General features: G+C 48.4%; 5 protein-coding genes across 5 annotated transcripts; 2 read left to right on the top strand and 3 right to left on the bottom strand.

Moving 5' to 3' along the window:
- Positions 1-1,903: 1,903 nt before the first annotated feature.
- FSST1_000926 (NDT80/PhoG-like DNA-binding family protein) lies at positions 1,904-5,602 on the bottom strand (the record flags this gene model as incomplete). The annotated part of the gene is made up of 3 exons (XM_083235891.1): positions 1,904-3,374; positions 3,619-3,813; positions 5,562-5,602. The coding sequence occupies 3 exons, from the start codon at positions 5,600-5,602 to the stop codon at positions 1,904-1,906; spliced, it is 1,707 nt and encodes a 568-aa protein (XP_083091108.1).
- Positions 5,603-14,129: 8,527 nt separating this feature from the next.
- On the top strand, positions 14,130-15,713 carry FSST1_000925 (uncharacterized protein; the record flags this gene model as incomplete). Its single annotated transcript, XM_083235880.1, has 2 exons — positions 14,130-14,214; positions 14,410-15,713. The coding sequence occupies 2 exons, from the start codon at positions 14,130-14,132 to the stop codon at positions 15,711-15,713; spliced, it is 1,389 nt and encodes a 462-aa protein (XP_083091107.1).
- Positions 15,714-15,774: 61 nt separating this feature from the next.
- On the bottom strand, positions 15,775-20,903 carry FSST1_000924 (P-loop containing nucleoside triphosphate hydrolase protein; the record flags this gene model as incomplete). The annotated part of the gene is made up of 14 exons (XM_083235869.1): positions 15,775-16,000; positions 16,058-16,438; positions 16,486-17,197; positions 17,250-17,314; positions 17,364-17,414; positions 17,466-17,537; positions 17,590-17,710; positions 17,766-18,122; positions 18,170-18,332; positions 18,380-18,553; positions 18,602-19,347; positions 19,400-19,616; positions 19,665-20,029; positions 20,195-20,903. 14 exons carry the CDS (start codon positions 20,901-20,903, stop codon positions 15,775-15,777), a joined length of 4,359 nt encoding a protein of 1,452 aa, XP_083091106.1.
- Positions 20,904-21,625: 722 nt separating this feature from the next.
- FSST1_000923 (P-loop containing nucleoside triphosphate hydrolase protein) lies at positions 21,626-24,024 on the top strand (the record flags this gene model as incomplete). Its single annotated transcript, XM_083235858.1, has 5 exons — positions 21,626-21,709; positions 21,762-21,930; positions 21,988-22,185; positions 22,245-22,437; positions 22,485-24,024. The coding sequence occupies 5 exons, from the start codon at positions 21,626-21,628 to the stop codon at positions 24,022-24,024; spliced, it is 2,184 nt and encodes a 727-aa protein (XP_083091105.1).
- An 80-nt stretch (positions 24,025-24,104) lies between these two features.
- Positions 24,105-25,565, bottom strand: FSST1_000922 (ATP-NAD kinase-like domain-containing protein; the record flags this gene model as incomplete). Its single annotated transcript, XM_083235846.1, has 1 exon — positions 24,105-25,565. One exon carries the CDS (start codon positions 25,563-25,565, stop codon positions 24,105-24,107), a length of 1,461 nt encoding a protein of 486 aa, XP_083091104.1.
- Positions 25,566-25,796: the final 231 nt, after the last annotated feature.

The raw sequence follows: 25,796 nt of genomic DNA, 5'->3' as shown, positions 1-25,796 counted from the left end.
TCTATGGCTGCCATCAAATCTTAAAAATGCTGGTTTAATGAACCGCTTGCTTACACCCGCTCTGTCCCCGACATGTCGTGTTTAGTCCATGTTTATTTCCATCAGTTGAGCAGTTAGCCAACTCTGGTCAAGTTCAATACTAACCAAATTAACTTAGATTACAACGTCAAAGGTACTTAGAGCCTCGTACCGTAGCGGTCCGTCCCCTTCCCGTTCGTAAAACGTGTTTAGCGTCCTTGGGATAACCTTAATCTAACCCAAAAGCCTAGCCCCCAGCCCTCAGCTTTAGCCCAATCCAGAGGCCTAGACCAGGTGAGCTTTACTCGCTGCTGAACAATGCTGTGATGCAATGTACTTTTGCTTCTCTCACATTCAAGCACATGCATGCATCGTACCTTTGAATAAGATTGAGATGTGTGTGGTGTAGGGAGCAAGGTTGGCTTGACCCAGTAAGGAAAGACATGACAAGGGTATCGGGCACTACCGTATCCTACACTCCTTCAGTGTCAAAACCAAGCATGTCGTTGGCTATCAAAACAAGGCAACTGAATCCCTCCTATTCATTTTGAGGCTTGGTTGAGTCTCTTGACTGTTGTCGCTAAAAAGAGACATGGTTGCGAACCATCCACTCAATACCAGGTTCAAGTACACACCCTCAACATGGTCTCATTCCTTTTGTCGCAGTCGGCTCAAGGAAAATCCAACAAGTCGAGTCACTTCTTCAAGACAAAAACGAAAGTAGAACCCTGACTAGCTCAGCGCGTCCAGTCTAGTCACGGATCAAAGTTCCGAGACACGTGCTAATCTACCCATCTCTACCTAAGCTCAAGACCCTGCATGCGGATTCGTCTTGGGTTGTGTCGTACTGTACAATGGGTACCCTAGTCTAGTCTCGCGTCTATTCTTATCTAGTAAGCCGGCTTTCAATCAGCCGCGAGTTAGAGCATGTATGATACTGCCTGTCATTTTCGGGGCCAATCGATGGTAATCTTTCATTCAACTGCATATGCAAATCCCTTAATCCTATTACCCCCATCTCTGCTAGCGTCCCTAACGCCATTTACCATCCATTAAGTTACATAGGTAATTGCCTGACCAGGATAAATGCCTTGGGCCAGGCGATACATAGTCTTGCCTCGTTGTCTCTTCATCAAATATGATACGCCCACAGCCTGCTGGGAGGCGGCTGGACTTCAATCAGGACAGGACAACAAGAGACAGGAGACGATGAAGACAACTGCATTCAATACAAAAGTCAAGCCCATGAGAAAATGGACCACAAGAAGTAGAAGTAAAAGTAAAAGTAAAAAAAAGAAAGAAAGAAAGAAAGAAAGAAATGCACGCGACCCCGGGTATCCTTCTTCAGCAAGAAAACAAACAAATACTGAACCCCCAAACGAGCTCACGGCCTTTGGCTTTTCGTCTCTCACCTCAGTTTTGTTGCCGCTGCCGCTGATCTTCTGTCTCGTACATTCTCGCCTTGTTGTTTTTGCTTGTCCTCAACATATCAAACGTCAGGTTCCTAGCTCCAAGTCGTACACGTCGTTATGCTTCGCTCTTTTTCTCCTTTTCTGCCCACCTTGCCATGCCCTGAAGCTATTTCCTCGGTGGAATGCCCGCCCCCTCATCTAACGAACGAAAGATTTGAGAAAACCATAATCCGAACCCCGTACTAACAATGCTAATGCCATATGCCTCTTTTCGCACCTTTGCCGATAGTATTGACGCAATGTCGCCTCTTTTATTCGTTTATCTCTTTTTCTGTAGTGCCCACAGGCTTGACCGATGCTAATTCCCCAACGCCTTGATACGATCTGTAGCGTTTCGTCTCGTGCTCACTCGTTCGCTAAAAATTTCCGGACACGACCTAACAGTCTCCAAGAACGATGTATGACAGCACTGACTATGTCATGGTCATGTTGATTCCCGAAGAGGGGATTGGATAGTAGCCGCTCGATGTGGATTTGCCTTCGAAGGGTCCTGGCGGGCGATCATTCATTTGCGCTGGTGGATGGAAGATACTGGGGAGGGCAGCGCCGTCATAATCCGGCTTGATCTTGCTGCTCACCATCATACCCGTAGCCATATGCGGTACGACATTATCCCGATCAGTTCGAGGGTTGAACAAGTCAATCCTGTCGTTTTGCCCTTCGTACATAGGCCCTGGATAATACTGATATTCTCGAGTCGTACCAATCGCCTTGGAATCCTCTTGGGGAATCATCGATTCGGGCGGTATGTCGTGGTGACGAACGCTGTAGAGGCTGTTACGGGCATCGAACCCACCAGTTGCGTAGCTTGGTCCACCCATCATGGAAGTGTTGAAGTCAGCCATGCCGCCGACAGTGTATCCTCCCAGGTTGCCCGAAGATCCACCAGGACCACTGCTTTGGCTTCCCCGCCTGTCGTTCTGATAGTGTCCTGGCGACCGCCCCCGGACAATCATTTTTGCAGATTTGCGTGTGGCTATCTTGACGAACTGGTCGCCACCACCTTGGGTCCCAACATCGCCCCATAGTTCGACGACCAGTTGGTAGTACTGTTGAGCAGCCCTTCGTTTCCCATTGTTCTGTGTGGCTTGCTTGAATTGAATTCGCTCGAACGTATGCTCTGTAGGCAGTTGCTGGCCGCCGGGTTGGTTGCTGAAATTGTCGGGGTAAACAGGACGGTTGGATACGACTGAGTCTGTAAACATGCCCATGTGGTGGTGGTGACTAGCTTCGCGGGGCTTGCTGCCCAGTCGTACCTTTTCGGGCTTCATTATGGGTCCCTTGTCTCTCTTTGGTGTGTGCTGGACCAGCTCAATGTTGTGTGACTCGTTATCAGAGACGACGGCTGAGATGGACATGGCGAACCCGTACACCTGAACTGGTTGTGTTGAACCAGTCGCGGTATACTGGATGGAGACGCTAGGTATGTGAGGGCTCAATGAATAGGAGCAAATGCACGAAAAGTAGTTCCTTCGGTAGCATGTCCATTCGTTCTCTGAAAGGAAGAAACCCTTGTCAATTGTCCCGTTGACTTCGACCTTGACAGGAGTTCCTGCACCATCGTTGTATTGGAGACTTCCCATCATATGAACACCGTGCAGGGGGGGGATATGGTTCCCCGTAGGTCTGTTGCCGTACCCGCTCGAGCCCATGCTTGGAGCCGAGAAAGCTGTGTTTGGACTTGTAGTTGGTGATAGAGGGTGTCTTCCTCTTGGTTGCGTGGCAAAAGAAGGTGATCTCACTGAATGCTCGGAAGGCCTCCTAAACCCCGGCGTTGCAGAGGTGTACTGCTCTCGAGCACTAATCTGGGGACCAGGGTGCGGAAGGCCTGGGGTGCGATGTGAAGGGGGATAGGGATGTGCCATCCCCGTCGTGGACGTCGTGCTATCGTTGGCAGTCAGTTTCTGCTTTGCACAACTGGGAAGAGCTTTTTGCTCGTGAATGTCATATCAAACACAGCCCAAAGGTGCTGTGTTGAAAGGAAGTATGGCAGACGAAGATTGGGTAATAGTCAAGGATAAAGGTAAGTATGTGATTGCAACGTGATCCCCACCTTAAAATGTTGAAGGTGACGGGGAGCAAATAGAGGTTGCAGAGCTGAAAAACGATAAAGTGAAAGACGACTTACTTGGAGCCCAGGCGAGAGCGGACGTCTATACCCGGATACAGATGGTGATGACCAGTAGGTTGAGACTGGAAAAAGGCACTTCCGTCCTGGGGGTACTGTGCGGTGGAGCTGAGAACTGGCGGATGGAACAGGTTTAAGAGCGACGAGGGCTGGGAGGGCTCTATCGTCAGAGAAGTATTGGTCTCTTGTGGGTATCTGGCGCCTCATCAGCAAAACGGCCTCAGGCTGACCAGAGAGTAGAAACAGCAGAAGAAGGAGAAAGAGATAATTTTGAGTGAATAGGTAGGCAACAGCAACTGCACGGCACTGGCAGTTGGAAGTGGTAGCGACAACGGCAAAAAAGGCGGCCACAAAGATGCTGTATTGCCATGTCCTGGAAATACAGTGTTCCCCGTGTCACAGCTTGAGGCGCACGTCAGGTAATACCGTCGGCCGTTAATGTGCCACAAAGCCTGCCGAGCAGTTTCGAGAGGCTGCGAGGACAGCCTATGCAGCAGCTTACGGCACTGGCACTAACACTGACTGATACCGGCCGGCACTGAGCGTTGACACGGGGCGGCGTGCAGTGGATGTGGGATGTAGAGGCAGGTAATAGATGCAGTGCAGTGCAGCGCAGTGCAGTATAATGAGTGGGCGTGTGAAAGGACGGAAAGAGCAGGTAGGGAGTAGCAGTAAGCAGAATCGCGAACAAGGTAATAATAGAGCAGCCAGTGAGCGGGTTGGATGGGGAGGGAAAGGATACTAGGCACTAGGATCCGAGTAAGGTAGCGAAAGCCACACCCGGGTGTCTGTGTCGAACAAAGACAGCCAGAATACCTAGTTATCCATTGCGATTTGACCAAGCCACCGAGAGGGATCCGAAATAACGGGCTGCCGGCAAGCAAGCACCGAGAACCTGTGAGACGAATACCGTCACTGACCGACTTGGGAATTTCGGAGAGACGAATAAACGTCGCAGGTGTTGTCTCCTTGGCCAGTAATGGGGAGCACAGTTGAAAAGCTCAGAGAGGGGAGCTGGGTGAGGATGTTGCGTAATGATTAAACGACGGGGATTGGAATGTGTGACAACAAAATCGTTGACAACAAGGCTGCACTCGCTGCTAATAATCCTAACCAGATCGTGATGAGACCCTGCAATATTCTGAAGTTCACTCGAAAAAAAAAGAAGAAGAAAAGCAAAATGAACTTGAAGCGAGCACGAAAAGCTCAAGCAGCAAATAAGGGAAGGGGATCGATCGCGTGTAAAATCCGTCCTTATTCCATAGTTTCACAAATCTGGCCAGGATGCTAGAGAAAAGAGACAGAGATGATCAAAGCTAAATGAACTGCAGGTGGCGGTACAAGACATGGATAGTGAAAAAGAAAATAAACGACAGGGGTGGTTCGGTAGCGGTGGCCAAGGGTAGTGAGAGATAGTAAATTGCCAACGCCCGAGTTGTCTATTACGACTTGTTAAAGGCGCCACTAAGACTGAGGCCAGCCATAATCACAGCTGAAGTGATGCGTGGGAAACGGCAATTGCGACGTGTAGTAAAAATGCACTCTCAAAGGTAGGTCAAGGTAGTAAGTGAATGGGGAACTGGTACTCGGCCATTGCCGTCATCGACATGGGTAGTATATAGTAAAAGTAGTTTGGTTTGGTTGGACTGATGACAACAGACCCATTTCCTAGCTCGCAACTCGCGAATAACCCAAACCACTCATTATCTTGAAGGGAAAATAACAAAACAAAAGAACAAAAGAAAAGAACACCACTATAAAAACGAATAACTGAAAAAAGAGGGGATCAACAATTTTCGCACAGTAAAGGATTATAGCAATAGATTACAAGATGCATGAATATATGGCCATTCTGCAAATATGATCGAAAGTCATCCAGCAATGACTGATACGAGCACGCGATAACGAAAGCAATGGAGAGTTAACGAAAATAAACGACTAACCTCATCTCTCCGGTGTGCGTCGCCATATCCATGTAGCCCATGGTGGGCGTCGAAGATTCGTATTCCTATCCGACAAACATTGCATTAGCTCTTGATTGCAACACTGATGTCAAGTTCTAATCAGCCTCGATGGTTTTTATGGGGGCCGTTCAATGCTTGGCTCGATCATAACATAATTCTAGCGTCGAGTAAATAACCGGAGATTTGTTACAAACTCGTGTGTTCGACGGGATCCTTGAGTTTGTGTTAGTCAAGGCCATTTGCTATTATGTGATTCTCTGTTTCTTGCCCACAGCCCTGTGTATTGTTTGTTCAATTTTCTCATTTTTTATATGAGAATGGTTCGCCCTGACCACAGCCTTTGCAATCATACCTGGTGGAACTCGGGAATTCAGACAGAGCTCTTGCTATGGACAAGATCGTCGGCCTGCTTGCCCTGGTGCACCAAACACGAAGCATGAGATGTAGAGCACGGCAGAGCATGACAATGCATTCCGAATGACACTGCTCATTTCATGCCGGTGAAAGACACTTGTCTGGGTCCTTTGGTGACTTGTTTTGACTTGGGCAATGCTCAAAGAGGTGCTTGTCTACCGTAGACCGGTCTACACCAAACGCCTCAAGTCAAAATACATTAAAGGCCAGTTGCAGAACAGGCCTGCGGCCTTGTACCGCGTATCACGAAGACGGCAGAAGTAGCCAATTTACCCGATATGCCAGAAATGGATGAGATGAGAGGCGATGAATATGAAGACCAACGAAACTCTGATACGTACCATGAGGAAGCAAAGTGCTGGCAACTTGGAGCTCTGTACGCCCAATCTTTCATACATAACATATGATCCAAATGAAGGCTATTGGGAAATTATACTGAAGAGTATCTTACCTTCGGGATTTGAGAACTCATACGCACGTTCAATCGATGGCTTGGCGTTAACCATCAAGCGGACACCCCTTTGGTCGGTTTGTCGAGCGGATCATGCAATAGACTGGCGACTTGGACTTCGACACTTTGATGAAAATCGGCTACCATGAGTCGCGTACCAGAGCGTCGACGAATCTTGAGAAACTTACCTGGAGCTTTGAGAGGAAAGCTTTCTCAACGTAACAATCGTCAATCACTCGTGAAAGCGGCGGCACCCCCTTTCTCGTTTTCTACTCGAACCTGACTCTATGACTGCGTCAGCTTCATGTTTCTTTCTTTTCATACTCATGGAGTGACCAGGAATGCCAAATGGGAATAAGAAAGCTCAAGATTCTTCGGACTTAGCAGATGCTCAAACTGACTCGAAGATCTAGTGGCCGTTGTCAAGATATGAGCTGTAAACCCATTGCATACATTCGAATCAATTCTAGTAAGATTTTGGCAGCACTCTCCTCCCATGGACTCCGAAATAGTAGTCCATTCTTGTTGAAGCCACTCATGGCATGTGTCTTTATCGACGGCAGGACGATGCCACAAATGCCAAGATACCCTCGAGCTTGTAGGGTTTGTACAAGAGGTGATTGAAGGGTTTAATCGCATGGCAATGTTTTGATGCTGTTCCTTCGAGCGTGTACATGGATTCGGTAACGACAGAGCGGGCAGCGGTGCTGAACTCGAAAACAATAGCCGTGTCTTACCCTTGCTTTACTCATTAACTTGAATGAGAGGTATCGTGTTTCTGTTTATCCTTCAACAAATAGGATGTTCATGAGTTGCTCTCGTCGGGCTCGGGTCGGATATGATGGTATTGATCAACGAATATGGTGTCACAAACAGGAAGTGCAGTGTTGAAAGCGCAAGCTACCAGAGGGATATTAGCTCCAGGCAAGACACAACCGCGCGAGTGCAGGATCTGGCTGTCTATATACCCACGCTTCGATTTCAAGTAGTGGTGGCTGACTTGGGATCGTACAGGAATGGACTGAGGAGGTCAGAGTCAGAGCCTTCAGGGGATGGTTATTAGAACATGTCGTACAAAATTGAGAGCGAAGTAGGAAGGTAAGGAACTAGGTCCTAATCAGAAGGTCTGCCGAAAGCTTCGAAGGAATAACAGCAGACACGGGGTCACCGGCGGAGGGCAGGCACTTCGAATGAAAAGGGATTTGAGGTCGTGCAGAGTCTGAGACAACGGGACGTAGACCTGCAAATTATGGGAAGCCCAGAAGCCCCAACGTTATTGTCAAGGTAGGCTTCTGGATATCTCATGTATAGTTGAAATTGCTTCCATTATGGGCGGTGTATCGCGTGGCCCAACAACCATCAGTGCTGAGCTCTTGTGGAGAGCCTCAACACCAGCGGAGCTCACGGTAACAATTGAAAGCAGGAACCCGCGTAAAAGTGCAGGGCTATGCTGCAATTTCTTCATAATTCTCGCCATCTGAACCAAGCAAAGCTCCAAAGAGCCCTTCTTGGCCGTATTCCCGGTTTAGCTCACGGGCCGCAAGACGGCAGCAGAGACTGGCCATCGGAAACAAGATGCATACGCCGAGGCTAGTCTCGATTGATAATTTTCAATTCATTGTATACTTAGCTGTTGGGCCATTGCGCCTTGACTGGTGGACGCAGAGATCAGCCTCAGAAAATAACAAAGTGGCATCTGTAGTCTTTGTGCTTCAAGTATGCTATGGCCTTGGACGCTGCCCTGAGCCTGAAGACCAGTATTATCCACTCCAGACGCCAGTACGAGTGCATGAGCATGCAAGCACCCGTCCGTCAATGCTTCTACGATACGCCACAAACACAGGCGTTGATTGGGAAAGCCTTGCTTTGACGAAAGAAAGACGCCAGAGACGGAACACTGCAGACTAGACTAGGTTTGTGCAGTGGAGTGACAAAAGCCAGCCACTTGGATCGAAATGTGCCTGACTTCTGAACAGTCTTGTCTCTGATACGAAGTCGAAATGCGTCAAAAGAAAACCCCACCCAGGTCTGACATGGAAAAAGAAACGGCGAGAACCGCTCTGTCCACTGCCGAAAGGTGTTGGCGCAGTGATCGACAGCTTGGCCTAGGTGTGTTCGGGAATTTTTACTTACATCCAAGCGCGGTGAGGCATAGAAGCATAATCGCCAAGTGACCAAGGCAACGACCAACCACAATTGGCACGGCACCCTCAATCGTTCAAGCTTTCGCTTCTGTCAGCCCCCCATACACAGGCTTCGATGGCCGGGTGGCTTTCAACCCTGGCAGCCTGGGCCTTGACGTACTAATGCTCGACATGTTGTACTTTCCTGGAGTACCTGTAAGGCGAAGAATGATCGACGGACCCCTGTCATATGCCCAGGCTATGTTTCAGGCCCTGACGGGTCTAGTTATCCTTACACAACAACACGTGAGGCCGAAGAGAGGTTTCATCTCCACGCACCGCGGATGCGGCATAACACGTCCTGAACAGCAGGAGACCGAAATCTATGGAGCCGTCAGCCAACTGTTTATTGGCGGCAGACTAGATGCGATGACCAGGGCAATGCCGAAAGCTCATGTGGAGCGGGTCAAAATAAAGGCCCATCGATTTCATGGCCAGAAGTTCCGAGGGGGCGTTGGTGAATGCGCAGGTTATCAACGAGCCAATGAGAGCTTTCCATACCCGAAGTGAGGAGAAGGGGGCGGCGCATACCCATATCATGATCCAAGAACTGATGAATCTGTGTAGAAGGCGACGCGGCAGAGGTCGTCGGCTCGCGGGCTCGCGGATTGCGGGCTTTTGTGTCCGCAAAATGTCACCAGGGCCATTTAATGACGATATCGGTCGGTTCCCGCCTAGCAACGTGCAAGGACCGATACAGGCTACAGTACTCGTGTCAAGGTCAAGTCGGCATTATCGCGCTTCCTATCAATATGGGTGTCTAGGGGCATGCTTGATGCTTGTGGCATCAAGGGGGCTGATTTAGAGAGCAACATGTCATTGCTCTACCTCCCGGAGCGTGGTTGGCCAAGAGAATCAGACCGGCGGTACGAATAAACGGATACATGGCAAACGAAGATGAGGGGTTGACCTTGGGTCGGATCGGGCCGTCCATTGAGAGTGTTTTTCATGCCAACGGCTATGGCCCGCAGTGTATTGTTGTAGCCAGAAGGGGTGGTGGAACTACGGCCGTTGAGAATGCTACTCCTGTTATCAGACGTATGTGTTTGCACCAGTTGAGGATAAGGATTTTGGGCCGTTCGGCGTGATTCCAGCTAGATCTTTGTGTGATGTGACATTTGGCTGTTTCCAGACTCTGGAGTCGATCAAAATTTCCCTTTGCTATCCATTTTGTTGATTGAGGCTGAAGATGGCACGATCATACTGCAGCGAGGTAGTGATACAAAGTCCAAGAAGAACTTTCATGTGAGTCCCTCAAGAGGACTCAATGGCGAAGAGATTAACGGTACAGCACCAGTGCTGGTGGCTAATCGATGCTATGCAGTTGAAAAAGCAATTCAGTGTCGCACTGGGCCCCCAAGAGAGTGTTGCACTGAAGGACAGAGACCGCATATATTTCCAGGCTGCAGCTGCCAATACAGAAACGACATGGACTCCTGCATCTGGAGTTTTGAATATTCAGAATGAGGACGCTGGACATGACTGTCTTGGGATGCCAAGGGTGCCTACAATTCAGTGGGATACAAGCTGAAGACTAGCAAATCAGCAAAGGCTGAAGGGCTTGCGTGCATCAGGCCCAGCCAGGTCCCAGTCCTCTGGGCAACCCGATCCTAAGGCTATCGTTCGTGCGTACAGTATAGTGAGTGCTCTTGATCTTGAACAAAGCTGCAACGGCCACGGCGGATGAAACGTTCGCTACTCAAGTCAAAGCTTGGATCAGACGGCAAAAGGCCGTGACAAGATCGCGGCTTGGCCGCACTCTAGATGGATGGGAAACAGCGACAGGCGCGCAACGCCTAATCTCCCGGATTGTTCAGGAGGAAGATCCATTTCGAATGCATGGGCTAAGTAGGCCTGGGCGGAAGCTGTGGTTGGCTTCCAGCAGAGGCCGAGGATTGAGTTGACTGACATGGAAGCGAAGTTGTCACGCACGGGGCGCCATCCCTATCTGGAGTCGGTCTGGTTTATCCCCGATAGCCATGGCCTTGTAATGCCATTGGCCAAGACGGACGGTACCCTGATACTCCGCCATTCAGCGGCCCCGTTTTGTCGCCTTCCACCTACTAACTGTTAGTGGCTCGTTGGCGGTCATCCCTGCATGTTTGACCCATCGCACCTTCCACCAAAACTTCTCAATTACTAACCTTAACTACCTACCTAGTTCCTACCTTCTTAAATGATGTCCTAACGCCTCATATAATGAACTAGTTCCTTTCCGCAGTCCCCAGGGAGAAATTCGGGTTGTTTTTATTTCAAACTTCTGAAAAAGAAACAAAAATTGTATAATAAAGCTTTGAACATGTTACAGAATGGTTTGGTCAGAACTCAACATGGATACGGTCTCTCGTTATCAGTTTAGTGCAAATACAAGCACTAACTCAGACTATCATTCTCCTCGAATTGCTACGCTGCCAGTTGGCTACTCGTTGAACCGCCTTACCAGCCTAGCAGCGTTTTTGCAACATGTATTAAGGCCTGTCCATCTAAACTGGGCACGGAATTTGCCTATATTTAGATTAGATTTGTGAGTACCTCGGCAAAGGAGCAAATAGCAGGGTTGAGCACTCTCGTCACGTAAGTGAACGCCAATTTTATGACATAGACGCTGGCAAGATTCTGTCCACTGCCTGGGAATCCAACTTATAGGATACCGTTTGCGAAGAAGACCGCCTGGGGTCATTTTCGTGTTTCACCATGCTTCTCGGATGCAGATGCAGAGTCAAGAGCAAGATTTAGCTCGTCACAACTAACAAAAGTTCTCACCTCGAAATATCCGCCTGCAACGGATTTGTTCTACTCCTAATCAGGTCAAGTGTCTCACAAGGAAAAAAGCAGATGGATGTCAATGATCACCCTATACCTCCTGTCACTCTTGATTCCAATAAGGAAGCAGGACACGAAGCGGCCACACAGGATGCTTGTAGCTGAGTCTATACAGGATCTATGCAGAGATCATAAACTACTGGCTCGTTGTTATGATTGCTTCTCTGAAACCAGTTCGAATGATCTTGTTGGGACAACATAACAAATCTGACACGAGCAAGAAATGCCTGCGTCTTGCAATGCGAGTATCTTTACCAGCCCAAGTCGAATCCAGACCCGGCCCATGATGCTTTTACCTGGTCTGTTCGTATGCAAACCGGGGGTGTTTCTTAAAACCCTAGACTCCTTGGCAAAGTCATTTGGATTACTGCTGCAAAGACACGCCATGACAGCATTTGCTAACGATCGACAATTCGTCCACCATACCAGGGTATATTATGTGATGGAACACTATTCAACCACCTTCAGCTACTTCCAAGGTTGCTCTATCGGTGTGGCTACTTCAAATCGGGGTTCAAAGTGACGAATTAGCCAAATTTGTTCGCTTCTGTTTTCCGAATCAAGCATCTTGTCAAACCAAGCCACCCAAGCTAGCTTGGAAGCAGGCATATGTTGCAGAAAGAAGGCCTTGGCCAGATACTGGACCTTCTGCAGTGTTCCTCCCGCGGACGCTTCCTTTGGCCCGCGATGGGGAAACCTTCCACATTTTGAACATTGCCCAAAAGCCCAGATCCATTTCAAAAGGCCTTTGTCGTTGTGAGACACGAGAGAGTTGAAAGTACAAATCAAAGCTCACTTGGTAACCAATAGATCGCGAACCAGGGGGACTCTCACAACTCGGTTGGCAAGCAAAGCCTAAGCACTGCGCTTTTCACGATACCACGATGCTTTTCCCTCAACCAGGATGCTGTCGCGATAGACTGGGGACCAGTTCTAGAGTCTTGTATGAGCGATAGGCGCCCTCATAATGCTCCACGGACTTTCGCCAGTCAAAAATATGCTTCATAGAGTTGATAGATGGTGGACCAATGTGGACAAAGAGTTATCGTCATCATAAGGATAGTACTTTACCCTCTTGAAATCTCAATGACGGTATCGTGGGAGGCATGGCAATCATAACCTAGTTCTAGAGGTTATCCGCCCTGGGTGGCGGGAAAGAAGTTGGATGTGTTACCCTCCCAGTTTCCTTGATGAAACTGGGTGCGCAGCTATCCATAGTTCACGGCTCCTTGCCGATGAACGATCGAAAAGGCAACAGCAACATGAACCACTCATCTTTGGAGATTTCAATGAACCAGATACTTTCGCTGATGAAACGTCGCAGTGAAGGACTCCGATATGAATGGATGATGCAGAGTAGACAAACACGATCGAGCGAACTCATTGGCGACAAAGAGCTGTTTCTATGATTAGGTATCCAAGAAAAGATTGCATGAGGATGCGGCCGTGCATCTCTCACCACAATGCTTTGACTTGGTAGCACGCAGGTTTCCGGACAGTCTATTAAGATCCTTGACGCGTCTTGTACGCAGCCAAGTCCCTTGACGACCATCGTATCAAACTTTTTACGAAGTATGCATTGCCTAGCATTCTCATGACCTAGTCTCTTGCAGAAATAGAGCACCAATATTCGACCAGACAGGACATCAGACATTCCGACAATGAGATAAGAATAGCCAACATCAAGGGGTGAGTATAAGTCATGATTGCGATTGGTGAATAGTATTAGAGTTCCGTACCTGGATTGGGCCAACACACTCGGTGTAAGCCAGGCAAGGGAAGCATGACATCCATTGCGTTATGCACATCATCGCCGGGGTTTGGTCATGGGGCGGAGAGACAGAGACAGAGGCAGAAGCCGCCTCAAGCACGGAGACGCATGAGCACTGCATTGATCCTCAGTGATCCTTGAAAGGGTTCTGGCATTGGTATTGGGTAAAATCAGGCAAACAGGTTTGAGAACCTTTTGTTGCTGTCTTGGCTTACATTCGAGGTTCGAATCCAACCCCGGCAGTGTTTTACCTCCAGTATTGTCCTGTACGGTGTGATATTATAGGTATTTATGTATAATCTTATTTAAGAAAATCACTGGATCATTTACTGGAAACTGATGTGTTTCTTTCAAGTCCATCCATCAATCATTCCATTGTTAGGTTAGTAGGAATAGAGAGATCTATCTGCCTAGCTTTAAGTCATCCACTTATACTAAAGTAGGTACCTACCTAGGTACCTAATCATCCATGGAAGGGTCTTGTACCTAGGTAAATAAATGGACTCCATCGGCAGTGGCTTGGCGCCTGTTTGGGCCACCAGTGGAGACCTACCTAGACTGCCAACGTTAGCGGGCGGTCATGAACTAAGCCCACCTCAGCCTGGGTCTCCACTGAAAGCTATCGTCATCCGCCAAAAAATGATGGTTACCTGAGCTGAGAAGGACTCATGAGGGATCCATTGATGACTGACTCTATCGATCCTCCACTGCCCTTCAACAAATAAGCAAAGGAGGTGCTAAATTAATCAGTCATCGTCTTGACTCATATAGACTGATACAAGATCCTGGAAAAATAAACAAATACCTTGTTCATCTCAACGTCGCACATTTCTTCCCCTTCTCTCCTCTTTTCCGCACCTCCTCACCTCACCTCGTCGCAAACCGCACACAGCTTGTCCCCGGGCATGCCGAAGAAAAGGAACCACATAAAGTCCTTCAAGCCAATCTCAACGGCCTCTCCGTCTTCGTCAAGATCGACTGATACCTCTGGTAAGTGCATTTGGTCCGACACAATCCTGATCCATCGTAACCGCAACCGCAATCGCATACCCATTCCCACACCCCTCCTCTGATCACTCGGCCTCCGACCACCTCTCGGTTCGCTTCCTTTTGGACACCCTTCCCCTCGCCCCTCATCTCTCTAGACCGCGTGGTAGCCAGAGTCTCACAAGTGGTGCGCAACAGACAAACCCTCCCGAAGCGTCAATGAGTTGCTAGCAAACCTACGTCGTACCTCGATCAATCCCTCCGCCGCCTCCCAGTCAGCCCTGCCTGCGACTGCTCCAACCCTCCCCCCGGCCATCAGGGAGCTCCTCCAGATCCCAGACACACCGACCCCCGCCCCTCGTCGTCAAGTCCGTCAAAGGTTTGATAGCGATGGCAGGAGACTCCCTGCTGGTCCTCCTCCACCGAGAAGCTGGGTCTCCCGTCAATCTGTGGATGCCACTCGTGAGGCCTCGAGCCAGTCGCGCTTGAGTCCAAGAGGGTTGGAAGACACCTGTTTACCAGGGACTTATCTTCCTTCCCGCGGAAGTCTGATAGACATCGTGCTGCAGAAGCTCGCACACGAATGGGATATCCACCGCATGTACAATCAGTATCATCTGTACTTCGTGCCCAACCATCTGAAGGCTGCCTTGATCCGCTATGTTGGAATAACTAGCCAAGACGGACTCTCCTTGAGTGATCTCAAGATCATTTTGCTGCCGCCACCAGATACTTTTGGCGATGACGAGTTAGATAGCCCAACGGCTTCAAACCTTGAAGTTAACTACCTCGATCTTTCGGGCTCTGCATGCCGGTCAATACGACTAAGGGACGTCAGTGACTTGCTATTCCCTGTCAGAGACCAGGAGCCTGCAATAGAACTGCAAGAATCCTGGGACGTTTCCGAAGCTATTTCAAGCCCTCCCCGATCTTTGCTGCCCAACCTCACCCACCTCTCATTGGCCTTGCACCCTCAACACGCTTCATCCGCTTCATGGAAGCATCTACTTGCCTTGTCTTCCAAACTTACGACACTCACCCACTTGAGTTTAGCATTCTGGCCCGATCCGTGCCTGACACCACGGTCTCGACTGGCCACGGTCTCTTCCCAACAGGGACGTCGTATCCCTTATGGCGGGACGAACTTGTATTCGCATGCGATTGACCATGATTGGAGTGAGGCATTGCTAGTTTTGCGCACGCTCAGTAGGAATCTGTATTCGCTAGAGTTTCTCGACCTTACTGGCTGCTGTTCTTGGTTCCATGCACTAATGGCTGAAACCGGCCACGACTTTGTCAACTGGGCCGACCACTGGGGTAAGATCACCGAGCTTCACCTCTATACGGGGTGGACGCCTGGGCCCAACACACTGCAGTCCGAGAAAGAGAAAGTCACTGAGGCTGTTCAAACAGCGAGGAACGTTGAAAAGCATATTCGAACTATGAGAGCAGGCAAAGGGAGATTTATTGTTATAGAGCGCGACAATTTAGACAATATGTAGAGCCAACTTGCAAAAAAACGATATCTCAATGCATAAAAACCACCAGAGCTTTACATGTCGATCAGGCCTCTGAGCTAGGTCTAGTTGCCCAAAGAGCTTTGAACTTGCTGTCCGAAGCAAGAAGGTTCTTTGGTTCACCGACCTCTACGACGCAGCCTTTCTCCATCACAATAACGCGGTCGAAATCAACAATGGTGCTTAGGCGATGGGTGATAGACACGACTGTGTGCTCCTTAAATTCGTGTTCGACGATGGCTTTGATGGCCTCCTCGGTCTTGTAGTCCACGCTGTCGTTCTGTCAGCTATCTTAGGCCCTCAAATTTGTGACTTGGTCGTCTACTTACCTGCTTGTTACTTCGTCCAGGAGAACAACATTTCCGTCATGCTTTCTCAAAACTACCCGCGCCAGAAAGAAGAGCTGCTTCTGACCATGGCTCAACACATCCTCATCAAAGGGAGCATCCAGGCCACCGTGTTGCTCTACAGCATCAAATAAACCAACAAAACGAAGCGCTGTGTTGATGTCATCATCAGAGAAGACACCCCACGGATCTGCGTTGTGTCTAACGGTGCCGGGTAGAACAAACTGGTCCTGTGTAAGAGTGATGAGACGGCGACGAACAGTTTCCCTTGGCAATGAAGATAGAAATATGCCGTCTATGGTAATGCTGCCTGATTTGGAGTCGAGAAGTCGCAAAAGAGCGAGGAATAAAGAGGATTTACCGCTGGACACAGTTAGTTTGATGTAGGAATGGGGGTTTGACCTACTAACCTTCCTGTGCGACCACAAATAGCAACCTTCTCCCCAGGCTTGATCTCAAAAGAAATATCGTCAAGGGCCCAATGGACATCTTCTTGATCGTTTCCATACGACGCCTTCAAGTTTCTAATCTGTATAGCACCCTTATCTGGCCACTGTGGGGGGGGCTCTTGCGTCTCGCCAAGCAAGTTCTCTTCTCTAGTATCCTCCGCAAACTGTTTGATACGAGCGACAGCGCCGATAGATGTCTCGATCGATGTCCAGAACTGGATTAGCATGTTGACAGTCTCACTCAACGAGATTAGCTGAACGAGCGATACACCAGTCAACCCAACGTCTACATCGCCGCGGAGACGAACAGCAAGTCCAACAAGGAGGAGAGCTAGGGCCGCAGTTGTCAGATCGAGAACCAAAACTAGCCAACGTTGTACAATCATAAGGAGATAGAATGGCCTCTGTGAGCGGTCTACGAGAGCGTGGTTGGCCTCGATAGCAGCGGATCCCCAGCCAAAGGCCCGTATGGTTGCTAGACCTGAAAGAGTCTCTAGGAACTGTGTATACAAAGGAGCTTTCTCTTCAAGGTCCAAGAGCCGGAGCTGGCGAGAGGTCCGGAGGTAGGCGCGCTGGAGATAGAAGTAGACGGCTCCCAGAAGGGGAAATGTTGCTGCTATATAAGGTGTTGAAGCGGCAAGGAGACCAGCCTTAGCGATGGCACCAAAGAAGCCTGTTTTATCAGTAAAGTTTATATGAAAGCGAGTTGCTGTGTGTTGGCTTACTGGCGAGAGTTACAACAAGTCCAAGGGGGAGATGATTGTCAACCATTCCCATGTCCTGCGAGAATCTACAAAAGTGTTAATCTCCAAAAGCATCCCCTGAGAGTCCGAAATTACCTCGTTGTGATGGAACCAAGATCTGTCGTGGTAAAAAGTGATAACGGTGCCCTAGATTGTTAACTAACCTATCTCCAACATCCTTGTCAGATAGGGACTTACCTGATGACAGTCGATAGCAGTCTCTTATGCAGAGTGATGCCCGACTTTGCTGCTACCAAGACGATGACGAACCTGCTCTGTCGTCAGTGTCTGATGTCCTCAAATATGATTTTATAGATGTTACCAAATGAGAATAGCAAACCAGACGACGCTAATTATCTGCAATGCAGCATAGATTCTAAGGTAGTAACCAGCTCTATCGTTCCCTTTCTCATTATCATCAGTCCAAAACTTAAGCCAGATTGCTGGAAACGAGTTAGCATTGCCTTGGAATGGCTTCGAATCATGGGTACAGCATACTTGGAAAGCTCCCGAGAAAAGCCCAGATGATCTCGAGTCCCAAGAGGGTAACTATGAATAGACCACCAGTGCTACTAAAATAGTATCTGTAGACTGTCGAGTCACCGCGCTGTCGGCGCGCATCGTTTGGCTCTTCCTGCTGCTGTGGAGTTTCATGCTTGGACTGGCCGGTCTCATCAATAGCGTGCTCTTTGACTACCTTCCCTGAAGCCTCAGAGTTAGAGTGTCTTGCATTGTTATCCATCAAAGATTTCACATATCCGTTGGAGTTCTCTAGAGTCTGGAATGAACCTTGTTCAGAAATGCCCCCTTCTTTGCTTAGACAAATAATACGATCAGCAAAAGTGAGAAAGTTGGCTATTTTACAGTTAGGGATAAGTCACCAGTGCTATGGAACGACTCGCCTGATTGAGTGGCAAGAATCACGGTGGTTTTCCACTGCCTGAATAAGCCATGTTTGCCAAATAGATTCTCGAACACTGTTTGAGCAGTCTGATGGTCTAAGCCACTGAAGACGTCGTCAAGAAGGGCGACTCTTGGCTGTGAGTAAACAGCTCTAGCCAAAGCCTTACAAGTCAGTATCTGAAAAGAGATGTGTCTGGTCCACGACTTACAACTCGTTGTTTCTGGCCTCCGCTCAGGGCAAGACCTTTACTGCCAATGACTGTGTCATCATTTTGTGGAAGTTGGCCTAAGTCTTTCACAAGATCACAAGCCTTGATGACCTTTTGATAAAGGACATGATCGAAACGAGCATATCCAACTACATTCTCGCGTATGGTTCGGTTCTGGTCAATTAGTAAATCGTCAATAAGTTTCACGTTAGATAAACATACCAGAAGCCAAGGGCTCTGTTCGCACCAGGCAACACCGCCACCGTGACTTTCATCGTGAAGTCTGATTATTCCAGCTGTCAATGGGACTTCCCCGAGAATTGCTTTCAATAGCGTGCTTTTTCCTACTGCTACTGGGCCAAGAAGGAGAACAAGCTGGTTATGGCCGACATTGAAAGTTAGATCATGGAGTAGAGGGCGCCCCTCTGACCAAGAGATATCGACATGGGAGACCTCGATGGCAAAGCTGCTAGTGTCAGAGTCTCTTTTAGAAGGGGCCATGGGGTTTCTAAGCATCCGCAGCTCGGTTGAGGATGTCTCTCCTTGCTGGGACACTCCCACGTCTGATGAAGATTGCACCTTGTGAAAGCCATGACGAGATTCCTGCACCAAGAATCTCTGAATTCGTTCAAACGCCCCCAAAGCAGCACTCATGTCGAGTATGACCTCAAACATGAAAAAGAGTGGCTGTGCTAGAAGCACAATGAGTGAAAGCGCGGAAAAAAGTCTAGTAGCACCCAACGTCTCCGAAGAGCTCGAGGTAACACCCTGAAATAGGGCAAAGGCAGCAACAGGAGACATCATTAGAGGTATTTGAGCAATTGCAGAAGTAACACTGCTAACGACTCTGAAAGGTCTTGAAGCTCTAATCTCATCAGCTCGTAGACCGAGAATGGTGTCGGACAGATTTTGAGCCAGACCGGAACATTTGATGCTCTTGATGTGACCGATCATGGCTGAGGTGATGCCTGATTGTGAGTTAGCCATGTTTTAAGTATATATGTGGGAAGAAATACTCACCAACTCGTTTCTGTGTCCTTTCGAGCCAGCTAATTTGATATTTGCGTGCCAATGGTGCTACGAGGATAGTAGCGATAAGAGCTACGAGAGAGATGATAATGGGACCAGACGCTGCATATCCTATGTGAGTGCTTAAAAGCCAAGTGGCAAAAGCAAGTTGGATTATATTTGCCCAAAGCTCGTGGACCTCTCTGATAGCTCTCACAATAACGTCGACCTATAGAGATTTGTTAGCTCATCATCTTGGCATTAGTATGGATCTTACATCAGAAGACATGAGTGTCACAGCTGCAGAATTGTCTGTGGCCGTAGTGCTCAGTTCAGTCACTTTGGAGAATACCGCAGAGACAAGGACGCCTCGCAATAAAGTGACAGAGCGAGCATTGCGATGCCAGTAAAGAGCCTGAGAAAGGGCAATGCCTGTATAAACCAGACCGTATGCTGCAATGAGACCATAACCGATGTTGATTGGCTGAGATGCATCACTAAGAAACACAAGGAGCCGGTTGAGGATGAGCGGTTGGCATATAGTGAATGCAAGAAGTGCCAGTCGAGGAACAATAACGGTAATAATAGGCCATTGTAGAGTGGTGATGCAGCAAAGAATGAGACGATGCTTGCGGGCCGAAACTAGGCCAGCATTTAGTACATAGACATCACCGAGATTGTTTGGAATATAATCTACTCGAAACTATCTAATGAGGGAAAGGGGAAAAGGAAAGGTAGACAAACCTTTTTGGTTGTGCCTACTCCAATGTCTCCAAAACCTGCCGATCAACCGTGCCGAACCCATACCCTCATCCAACTCCAGCAAATCCATCGGCCGTAGTAACTTCCGAAAACCCGTCAACAGCAACGGCATTACCCACACGAAAAAAGCCCGGGCATAAAGTCCGGCCGTGACTTCGGGCGAGTGAACCTCGGAGCCGGAGACAAGATACGGAGCTTTGCTCCACCCTTCGACGACGACGAGCATCGCCTTGAGGACAAAGGCCGCCGTGAAAACAGCGGGAATGGCCACGTTGATAGGGACAAGCCAGAGGGTGCGAAGGAGGGCAACATCCAGAAGCAAAGACACGGCAAAGAAAACATTCAAGAGCGAAGATGGACGAGGAGACTTGGCATGTTCGGTGCGGGACAGGACACATGACATCAAACTTGAGGCAAAGGACACACATGCAGCAGCAATGGAGACGCGGTCTTGACGCGTGTTGGAAGGACGAGTCAGAGTTGACCAGAGCACGACGAGCACAAGATGAAGCACAGCCAAGAGAGCAATAAGCGCCAACTTGATAGAGCGAAGACGATGGCCCGTGACTTTGACTTGAGCGTTTCGGAGGCGGAAGATACGAAAAGGAGCAATAACAAGAAGAAGACAGGCTGGTAAAAGCACAAGGATGGACTGTTCAAAGACGAGGGTAAAGTCGAAGCCATGGCGGCATTCGGGAGGAACAAATGGACCAAAGGAGGCGTCAACAGACGCAGCACAGTTTGTAGAGTTCATATTGATAAGAATGGACGTTGAAGATGCAAAGTTAAAGGAGAAAAAAGTTAGAAGAAAAGGGGGGGAATTATGAGTTACTATTTATTTGTTTATCACAGGCAGTCATCAACAACAGGGACAGAATAGGAAGGTGGTTATTTCAGCCGAAAAGAGGAAGGAAAGATAAAACAATAATAGCTAGGTACCTATTACGCTGCTATTGAACTCAGGTACCTAGGTACCTAGGTAAGCATCTAATAATTAAAATTAGATAATAATTAACAATATTCGAATAAATTCGATTATAGCGTTATTTGGTTTCCTAAAAGTTTTAATTGATGATTTCCTTTGCCCCATGAAAAAGATGCATGTGTTAATAAGAAATAAGTCATTCGGCGTGAGTCACTCTTAACTGTGTCACAATTTAATAAATGCACTAACAAAGACACCAACAATCGAGAGCCAGTGACATGTAGTAACACGAAACCATAGTAAAATGCCAAGAGACAAATACCAAGCAAGGCAGTTTACAAGTTGTATAGGTAGGTAATTACTGTGTTTGTGCAGATCGCCCCTAAGAAAATATTAATCAACGTTAAATCCAACTATGTACCGTCACGCCTCATCTTTCAGAACAACCTCAGGATATAGCAACTACTTACTCAATCCATCATCTCTCTTTCATCAATATCTGATTTCATCCCCAAACTCATACTACACAACTCCCAATCTTTCTTCCGACAATGACATCAGCGGCATCAAGACCTGCAGCCATCATTATCTGCAACTCCAAGCAAACGCGTTTCCAAATCACCAACCATCGCGAAGTGAGCACGTCAATTAGTGATAAATCCCATCCCAATTCTAAACAACATACAGCTCGACATTGACGGTGTAAACATCACTGTAACTTCAGGCGACAAAGCGACCACCAAGGAAAAGGCCAAGGGGAAAAGCGATGGCGTCGAAATTCTTTCTGCCGCCAAGCTTCGGCTGAAAGAGGGACAACGATATGCCCTAGTAGGACGCAATGGGACAGGAAAGTCCAGTAGGTTTATGTCTGTGTGTTACAACAGATGCCCGAGATGTTGACCACACTCTATAGCACTCCTCAAAGCAATCGCCGAAAAGCTCATCCCTGGTATCCCAGAAGAGATGAGAATTGCTATTTTACAGCAGACTAAACTCACTGATGAAAAAGAGGAGCATGATTCAAACCAAGCCGAAGGTGGTCAGTCATCTGTATTGGAGCAAGTCATTGAAAAAGCGACCGCCAAACATGCCATTGAACAAGATATCAAAGGTACGTTTACCCGCCTAGCCTACATGTTCTCTTTGACAAATCTCTAACACCCAATCCAGGTCTCGCAGAGGGAATAAACTCGTCTGATCCATTTGCCCCGGTCAAGGCCTTAAGACAGCACAAACACGAAAAGCATCGGGAGCGTCTTTTTCGTCTGGATAAAGACGCTCGACTTCGTAGCGGCGCCCGCGGCATGCAAGCTCGAAAAGCCCTTACAGCATATGAGAAAGTTGTAGCAGAGTCGAATGAGTTGTACGATACTTCCTTTTCCTTTCGTCTCAATCTCTAACCTAGTCCAGACTTCAGCAGTCAAGCGGGGATATCTCTCCTGAAACGCTCCAAGCCGAGACCCAAGAAGCAGTCGACATGCTTGCAGATCTCCAACTTCAAATAGACCCAACTCGTGTATCAGAAATCGAATCAAAGGCAAAAAAGATCCTTACAGGTCTGGGCTTCTCCGAGACCCTCATTCAAAAACAGATCTCAAGCTTGTCTGGCGGCTGGCACATGCGCGCTTCTCTCGCAACAGCTCTCGTCCAAGAAACAGACATCCTGATCCTTGACGAACCCACCAATTTCCTTGACCTTTTAGGAATTATATGGCTCCAGCGCTATCTCCAAGGTCTACAAGACGACGATAATCCTCCTACTCTTATCCTCGTATCGCACGATCGCGATTTCACTTCTCTTTGCACCGATCTTCTCATCCTCAAGGACAAGCAGCTAACTTACTTCCATGGCGACTTACCCACGTACGAGGAGTCGCAAAGTGAACGTAAACAATGGCTTACCACTATGAAAGAAGCACAAGATAAGCAGAAGGCGCATATAGAAAAGTCCATCGCGGCCAACATGAAAGCTGGCAAGGCAAACGATGACGCCAATAAGCTGCGCCAAGCCAAGTCTCGTCAGAAGAAACTCGATAATCGCTGGGGTTTGCAGGTTAGTGCTAAAGGAGGTCGCTTCAAGCTCAATAGAGACCTTGTGGGCTATCACTTGACAGCGCGTGAGGACATCGACATTCCACCAGAGGATCGTCCTGTGGTGGTGAATCTCCCCGAACCACCTGATCTGCGCTTCCCTGGTGCTCTGATATCCCTAGAGAAAGTTGCCTTCCGCTACTCATCCAAAACCCCTCTTGTTGTGCAAGACATCACCCTATCTGTCGGCATGGGAGATCGTATCGGTATCCTCGGTCTCAATGGCGCTGGCAAGTCGACGCTTATAAAACTTCTAGTGGAAGAGACTCGACCGACAGCAGGAACTTTGACGACGCATCCCCGACTGAAACTGGGGTACTACTCTCAACACGCTGTTGAAGCTCTACAGACTCTTGGCCGCTCAGAGCCTACACTAACAGCCCTCGCTCTCCTAAGTCGAGAAGTCGACGGCGAGCTCACAGAAGGAGACATCCGCGGTCTTCTAGGCCAGCTCGGTCTTCCAGGCCGAATCGCATCAGACGTGCCACTTTGCAAACTCTCAGGAGGACAAGTTGTGCGCTGCGAACTAGCTCGTCTATTCTGGAGACGACCTCATTGTCTTGTTCTTGATGAAGTCACCACTCATCTTGACTACGAAACCGTCACGGCACTTCGGGAATCATTGAGAGAGTGGGAGGGTGCTGTGATTCTTGTGAGTCACGACCGATGGTTTATGCGCGGCGTGATTGAGGGTGCGATGGAGGAGGACGAGGAAACAGATGAAGATAACGATGAGGAGAGTGTGAGAAGACGAGTCGTTTATAGATTGAAGGGAGGTACAATGAGCACGTTAGAGAATGGCGTGGATGCATTTGAGCAGCTCATGGAAAAGAGGGTCAAGAAGTTACTTCAGGACTAGATAGTTGGTGTTCGGCAATGAAGAGAACCAATGGTCTAGTCAAAGAGAAGAAGATCAACAAATAACATCAATCTCAAGCATTAAATGCCGTCTTCCAAAACCCGGGGACTTGCTAGGATCTTGAAAAGGCCACGGCCTAGCATCTTGATGGCCATATCTCCACCTTCGGGTATTTCAACAATCGTCCCGTCAATGCACACCTTTCGCCACCTCTCGTCACTCTCCAAGACCGAAATCTTGACCTCATCCACTTCGTCATAGCCTACACGTTCGCCGTCAGCCCAATCCATGCCGATGTGTTTACCCCCGTCGTACGCCTTCATCATGACATCCATCGTCCGATCACCACCGATAGGTCCAAAGTGGACAAGTCGAAGCTGCGATTGCAAAGGTCGAGTGGCAGGCGATATTGTGAATGTTCGTTCAAGGTTTGAGACGAGAACTGCGAGCACGTAGGCGTGTTTCTCGCGAGGGATGTCTTCAAAGGTGGCCGAATCATGACGACGGATAGCTACCTTTGCAGCATAGGGATGAGACTGTTTCAACAGCTCAGCGGCAACCATACCAAACCGTTTGTCACCGTGAACACGGTACTCAGGGGTATCACTTTCATAAACAATGCTCGCGTGAAACCCGTAGCTAGCAACTATAGCTCCCTGTAGATGTGTGATGGAAGTTTCCTCCTTCTTAATCTGGTTTGAGCCATTGGCTGAAGCCTCTCCTTCGACTTTGTCCGTGAATTTGACGATTCGAGATCCCGGTGAAAATGAGGCTCGAAACACAGGAAGATCGACGCCTACCCCTTGAAATAGCGTTCGAAGTCCAATTGTAAGCGGTCTTAGGCCTGGTTCGGTGTATAGGGGTTTGTGAGTTGAATGGAAAAGGGCATTTCCAGTTCCGAGAGGCAGTAGCGCAATTGTGGGTAGAATCCGGGGTACTTTGTCTCCATCAGAGCCATTGAGGAGGTCTACGACGCCGCCATCTCCACTGAGAAGAACAATCGTTCTCGTCTTTGAACGCTCCTCTAAAGCCCACAAGTGGCGTGCATAATCTCGAACGGTCTCTGCACTATCCGTCTGTATGAGGCGATATTGCTGTTTTTCAGAGTCGTCTGTGAAAGATTCCCAAAGAGGTTTCAGTACATTTTGCCAGACTCTCAAGGCTTGTCCTACTCCAGAGTTTACAGAGACGATAACATCCACTTGATTTGTGATGCCATGCTCGTTAGCAGAATCGTGCTTCAAATGAGGGGGAAGCTCTGCCAGTGTAATGTTGCGAAGCTCTGAGGGAATCTCGTTTGTTTTCAGAATTGAGAGACTGCATGGGTGCTCTTCATTGCCTTGATCTTCTTTAAGCAAGAAGAGAAGATAATGCGAAGGCGACTCTGTGCTTGATTTGACCTCCCGAACTAACACAAGCTCATGGCGCGACGTGCTCTCGGATGTACCGGTGCTAGTCCACGTGAGGTTCTTGTCAGTGAATGAAACATCTTCGACGTTTAGAGTTTCAATCACACGAGTCGCTGCCAATGGAGAGGACATTATATATATATATATATATATGGACGATCAAAGACGGGGGCAGGCTGAAGATGGAAGGATATGGTATCTTTATTGGTTTCTGGCGCAATAGCCAATCACAAATGCGCGCGAAATAAACAAATGCAAAATGCCCGTCAAAGGAGGATGCAGTACTCGTTCGGCTCGGGGGTGTTGTATTCGGGTTGTTGAGATTGAAGATGATGAACAAGTCAAGTTCAAAAGCCCTCAGCA

This window comes from Fusarium sambucinum, chromosome IV, assembly GCF_050947815.1.
Source record: "Fusarium sambucinum isolate potato_lamoka chromosome IV, whole genome shotgun sequence".
Lineage (NCBI taxonomy): Eukaryota > Fungi > Ascomycota > Sordariomycetes > Hypocreales > Nectriaceae > Fusarium > Fusarium sambucinum.
Note: the sequence above shows the minus strand (reverse complement) of the source record. Positions and strands in the feature narration are given on the sequence as shown.